Genomic DNA, 5,777 nt, shown 5'->3' on the forward strand with positions numbered 1-5,777 from the left:
TCTCTCTCTCTCTCTCTCTCTCTCTCTCTCTCTTCCAATCGAACGGTTCGCTCGGATTTCCTTGCGAGAACGTTGAACTCGGGTTCTCTCCCCTACGTTTCGTCCACCTACGCGCGCACGCGGGGTTCTTTTCCGAATTTTAGAGGAGTTTTTTAGAGAATTACATCGCGGAACGTAACACAGAATTTATATATATATGTTTGTAGATTGTTCATTCGTAACTCACGCCCACGCAGTATGAGGCTCCATTTAACACCTTAGACGCAATACTGCCAAGTGGCTGCGATTGTTTACGTTGTTGCTTTCGGTCGGCGCTTCACCGCCTCGCACTTATCGATGGCCACGAAAATGAGGCTCATTAATTATGCTTAAATCGAGTGACGTATACGTCCTTCGACTATGAACCGGTGTGTCGTATGCGTGTCGTACATATTGTATTCGGTAAGACAAACACTTGAGATGTCCACGACGTATATGTCCGCCGTTTCGGCGAGAACGATGCTCTCGTTATCGGGATGCACTCGAAAACAATCTGTCAGCTGATTATTCCGATCACTCCTCTCTGCTATACATTTGTTATATATATTTCTTTTTCTATACAGAGTGTGATTCATTATTTTGATTATTTCGTCTACTCTTTTCTGTCACATACATATATACAGATGTATCTGTAACAGATATATCTGTTACACATACATGTTTCTTTTTCTACACAGAGTGCTTTATTTTGATCTTAATATCATATGAATATATAATTTTATCAAAGAATGTTCCAAATAAAAGTTGCATAAAAATCATTCCAAAAACTTCGATAAAATTGCATATTTTTGCCTGTTAAGATTAAAATGAATCACCCTATATATCGCTCATTTACTACACAACGATATAATTAAAAAATTGTCATTTTTTTTTTATTGTTCATAAAAAAACGGCAATAAAGAAAGAAAAAAATGGAAAACTATTCATTTTTAAATTATATATTTTTATTCTTCTATAATCAATTATTGCATCAAAAAATTGTATTTCGAAATATTACAAGATTTTAAATAATTTAAAATATTTTAAATGATTTAAAATATTTAAACTTATTTTCTGGAAAACTTGTTTTTTAATTGTGTTGTACCAAATAAGCGATATACCTACATGTAAAAAGTTTACCGTATATTTATATTTTTTTTTTGTATGTCTGGATAATTCATCGATAGTTTATTTGAAATAAGTTATAACTAATAACAGCTAACTTTTATATAGTCTATGCGATAGTTAATTTACAATTTTTTTGCTTTACGTTTTTGTAAAAGGAATTTGAACGTTATCTAATGAAAACGATGACTAATGATTGAATGACTTGCAACTAATGAGGATGATGGATCTTGATTCGATCTAATGCTTTGAAGAAATCTAGTAGTTCTTTTTGATACTGCAATAACATATGAGAAAAATTTTATTAATGTAGTAGCTGATTGGATATATATTGGTAGCGCATAAAAAAGTAGAACTGGGTCAAATAATTACATATTCATTAAGTGTTAATATAATTTATATTGACTACGTTCAGTAGAAAAAAACAATTTTGCAACTGTGCTATTAGATTTTTTAATGTATTTAGTTCTACCATTAGTTCTTTCTGAATTTAAATATATTAGCCTCTCTATGCTGCATTCTTGGAATTGAACACGATTGCAAGCGCAAATGTTGAAATTAATATTTGAGCATTACTGATGATGGCTCGAACGGAGCCAAAACGTTCGATTTTACAAACACATGTAAAGTCTAAGAAATATAATACTACATATAACGCTCGAATAATTGAGTCATATTTATGCTCTCAATCGCAAATTAATTTTTGATTATATTTATTTAAATATATTATTCAATTACATTAAAAAATCTTACAATGAAAAAAATCTGGTTGTATTATTTAGAAATTTGGTTTAAAATGAGCAAAGCAGAATTTTGTGGTTAAATCAATTATAATTCTAAAATCAATTATAGCTGAGATAACCAGAATTCTGATTGATATGATAAGAATTTTCTGGCTCGCGCATCTTCAACTAGAAATTTTTATCATTATATAGCAGCAGAGCTGTCTTTTTGCTGAATACAATCAATCTTTGTACTTTGTACTACCTGTATTTCTTCAAAAGCAGTTTTCTTTTTTTATTTCTTTACGATGTCTCTACTGTATTTAATTATAATAAAAAATAAGTTCCTCCGACATTGAATTTGCGTACAAATTTAGCTATATTATCATTGCAAATGAATGTAAATTTATTTTATTATTTATCTTGTTGCAGGTCCTTTTACAGGAGGCCCAGTCACTTCATATATAAAATTAATTAATCCAACGAATAAAAAGGTATATTTTAAAATAAAGACTACTGCCCCAAAGAGATACTGTGTACGTCCAAATTCTGGTGCTCTCAAGCCAAAGGATGTCACTGAAATAGCAGGTTAGTCTACAACATCAAAATTAAAATAACAAATTTTATTTTGCACACTTAAAGCTTCATAATTCTTGTATATATTTCTTAGATAATATTATTCAAATTTAGAAAAGGTTTTTTTATGATTGAATATCATGTTTTATTACAGTATGCTTACAACCGTATGATTTTGATCCATCGGAGAAAAATAAACACAAATTTATGGTGCAAACTGTGGTAGCACCAGATGATGATGATGATGAATACCCAATTGATGTGGTAAGAGAATATAATTCTATATTAAATATTGATAATTAATATAATTATTATAATAATAATTAATATTAATATTGATAGTGAGATTGATAGTGTAACAAGAGTATAACGCTATATATTGAAACTATAATGTATATAGTAAAATGTATATAGTAAAATGTATATAGTAAACGAAGTAAACATATTTCTTACTATTTTAATAATTCTCTTTAATCTTAAAATTAAATAATGATTTCTAATAATTATGTACATCGTTTTTTTTTTAGTGGAAGGATATAAATCCAGATCAATTAATGGACTCTAAATTGAAATGCGTTTTTGAAAATCCCGTAATTAGCACCACTAATAGCACGGTTAAAATGACTGCAACTTCCACAACAACTAAGGCGGATTCTAATGCGACTAACGGAAAGAACAAAACAGTTGGCGATTCGGTCAAATCGTCACCTAAGGTAAGATATTAAGTGTATTGTTGTATCGACAAAAATAATCATTTGCTGTGGCGGCTTTAAACACAATGATTCTCTCGCTAGGTTCTCGGTGAAGCAGAAGAGAAACTTATAAAAGCTGCGCAAGAGGTTAATCAGCTTAGGGTAGAGGAAAGCACGCTTAGGCAGGAAAATCTTCAACTTAGGGTATTTACGAAAAATTGTTATCTAGACCTATATTTTTTTACAACAGTTTCATCGATTTGTATAAATCAAACTTATTGCGTTTTGAATTTGTATTAGCTGAATATTTGTCTTAACATTTTTTATATTAAATTTTAATTATTACAAATATTAAATATTAATTATATTACATTGTGTGTGTGACAATCCTGCAGTATTTCTATATACATATACTAAGAATGACTTAATAAATTGTTAACATAAAGTTTAATTAAAAAAATGTTGCAAATTAAAAAATCGCGAAAAATCTGTCAATATAATATATAATCTGTTTGTCTGCAGGAAGATTTAATGAAGTGGCGAAACGCGGCGCTGAGCAATGATGGTAATCTTGCAGCAGCCAGAGGACTAACCTCGCAGAGCAATAGCCAGTTATCTCCGACATCAACTAGTATCCTCATCGCCTTCGCCATGGTTATAGTCGGCTACTTGCTGGGAAAACTAATCTGAACAGCCTTTATCTTATTGTATACCTCAGTGTATCCCCACCGCCCCCAAGTTTTTTTAGCCTGTCTTCTGCCGTCATATACCATCGTTCGATCGCAGGCACAGACTCCAAACGTTGCGTTACTCGAATGTTCATAATAAATGCTATAAACACGGACGGTAGTGGTCTACATTAATAGGATTGCTCGTTACGGGTGTGTGCTTAATCTGATAAGATGCTTGGTTTAAAATTTATTCTATATTTTATTTATTTTTTTCGTCTTCTTTTTAAGACCATGATTAGAAGACGCTAAGTAATGCTCAGTTTATGTTTATCACATAATGTGGTTACATTCTTTTATGCTTGTAAAGAGATTTTCGCTCTGTAACTTGCTTCTTAAAATAGCGTTGAGCAAAATGTGTACCCGCGAATAACGAATCATGATTTCGTATTTATAAATACATATTCAAAATATTCGTCAGTCGCATTGCTCAACGTCTTTGAAATCTTATTCGCTATTGGGAATATAAGTTACCACAATTACTGATTGTTATTGCACTCTTTCTCAAATTTGTACACCACTCATTCGCAATAGGCCGAACCGTGTTGGTGCAAAAGATCACACACGAACGAGTGAAGATGCTATTACTGTCATATAGTATCTTTCTCTACGTAATATAACTTTTACGTCACAAAAAAATCATGTTTTACAATCGGAAGAGCAGAAATAGTCCAGTTGCTGGTATACGCTGCGTGAGAACGGTTGTTACTCAAGTTCGCTCGATTTGCACTGCTTCAGTGCATCCGTGCCGGGCATCGTTCTCGTTCCTCGTTGTACATATTGTGTCCATTTGAAAATATATATAATACACATAGTCGAGGGGGAGGGGGGGGTCGGAGGGGGAAAAAGGAGGATAGAGGTGGGGCTGGCTAATGAAGAGTAGTGGTTTATGATCCAATAATTGGTTGTGCTGGTAGTTGTATTCCGCCAGCGTTGGTATTTTAAATGAGAAAGATAAAAAGAGAGAAAGAGAGAGAGAGAGCGAGAGAGAGAGAGAGAGAGAGAGAAAGGAACGTTATAAAATGCATTGAACTTACTTGACGCTTCAGTGTACTTTTTATTTCTTTATGTTTGTCTTACGAAAATAACGAATAAAGATATGTCTCGGATATCACAAACGCTGAAGGGTTTTGAATTATGCACCTCTCTGCTCGATCATCATACAGATGAACGTTGATACGCGATAATTATGCATGGACATATTATTTGTCGAGGAGTCCGAAGCGAACGAGTCGCTCAATTCAAATTTTAACGAGCTGACAGGCCGACCGCAGATTGTCATATTAAAGTACTATTGTTGAGCACACGTAATACTTATCTTACGCAGACATAGAGATATTTATGTAACTGTGCCTTAGAACTAGAAGGCAATGTAGCATAAACACGATTTCAACTTTACTGGCTTCCTCCGTTGCTCCGAGTTTTTTTACATCACCCCACTTGGTCCTCGCAAATCTTTTTAGCGAACTACGAATTTTCTGTATGTCTCGCGGCTCTATAATATATGACTTAAAGAACATGAAGAGAATACGTTTTGCCGTTAAATTATAGATACGTATACTGTATAAATGCGTTTTTCGTCGCGCTCGACGACGCGTGTATTTTACATATCGGTGTGAAATTTTCATCGCTGTACGAGTTTCTGATTCGCAGACGGTTTATTCGGACTTCTCTTCAATACAGCGTTATTTTTCCGAGACATTCCTGTAAACGTTTGATTTCGGCGAGGAGAACTCAGCGGCTCTTACAACAAGAGAACGATTTTAGATCTTGAATCGTGTAAAATCGAGAGCTCTATTTCTCCTTACATATGTATTTTACATGTACATCATGTGTATTAATTATGAAGTTTGTTAATTCGAACCTGATTTATGTCGCGTCTTTGTAAAACAGAATATATGTGTATACATATATGT

The 5,777-nt window shown here is 33.0% G+C and overlaps 2 protein-coding genes across 3 annotated transcripts in view; one reads left to right on the plus strand and one right to left on the minus strand.

Moving 5' to 3' along the window:
- The window catches only part of LOC108754470 (vesicle-associated membrane protein-associated protein B), a 6,717-nt gene extending 1,874 nt beyond the window's left edge, over positions 1-4,843 (plus strand). The window contains exons 2-6 of the mRNA XM_018496753.1: positions 2,298-2,453; positions 2,596-2,705; positions 2,969-3,154; positions 3,236-3,337; positions 3,656-4,843. Coding sequence (XP_018352255.1) covers positions 2,298-2,453; positions 2,596-2,705; positions 2,969-3,154; positions 3,236-3,337; positions 3,656-3,823 — 722 coding nt within the window. The 3' untranslated portion in view covers positions 3,824-4,843. The remainder of the gene's footprint in view (positions 1-2,297; positions 2,454-2,595; positions 2,706-2,968; positions 3,155-3,235; positions 3,338-3,655) is intronic.
- LOC108754468 (methylosome protein 50-like) overlaps positions 1-5,777 on the minus strand; it is a 55,753-nt gene that overhangs the window by 5,545 nt on the left and 44,431 nt on the right. The window contains exon 1 of one of the 2 annotated variants that reach the window (XM_018496750.1): positions 227-439. The exons of the other annotated variant lie outside the window; for it this stretch is intronic. The gene's annotated coding sequence lies outside the window, so the exon portion shown is untranslated. Of the gene's footprint in view, positions 1-226; positions 440-5,777 lie in introns of those variants that run through there. 2 annotated transcript variants of the gene reach the window in all.

Source organism: Trachymyrmex septentrionalis, unplaced genomic scaffold, assembly GCF_001594115.1.
Source record: "Trachymyrmex septentrionalis isolate Tsep2-gDNA-1 unplaced genomic scaffold, Tsep1.0 scaffold8, whole genome shotgun sequence".
In the NCBI taxonomy this organism is placed as follows: Eukaryota; Metazoa; Arthropoda; class Insecta; order Hymenoptera; family Formicidae; genus Trachymyrmex; species Trachymyrmex septentrionalis.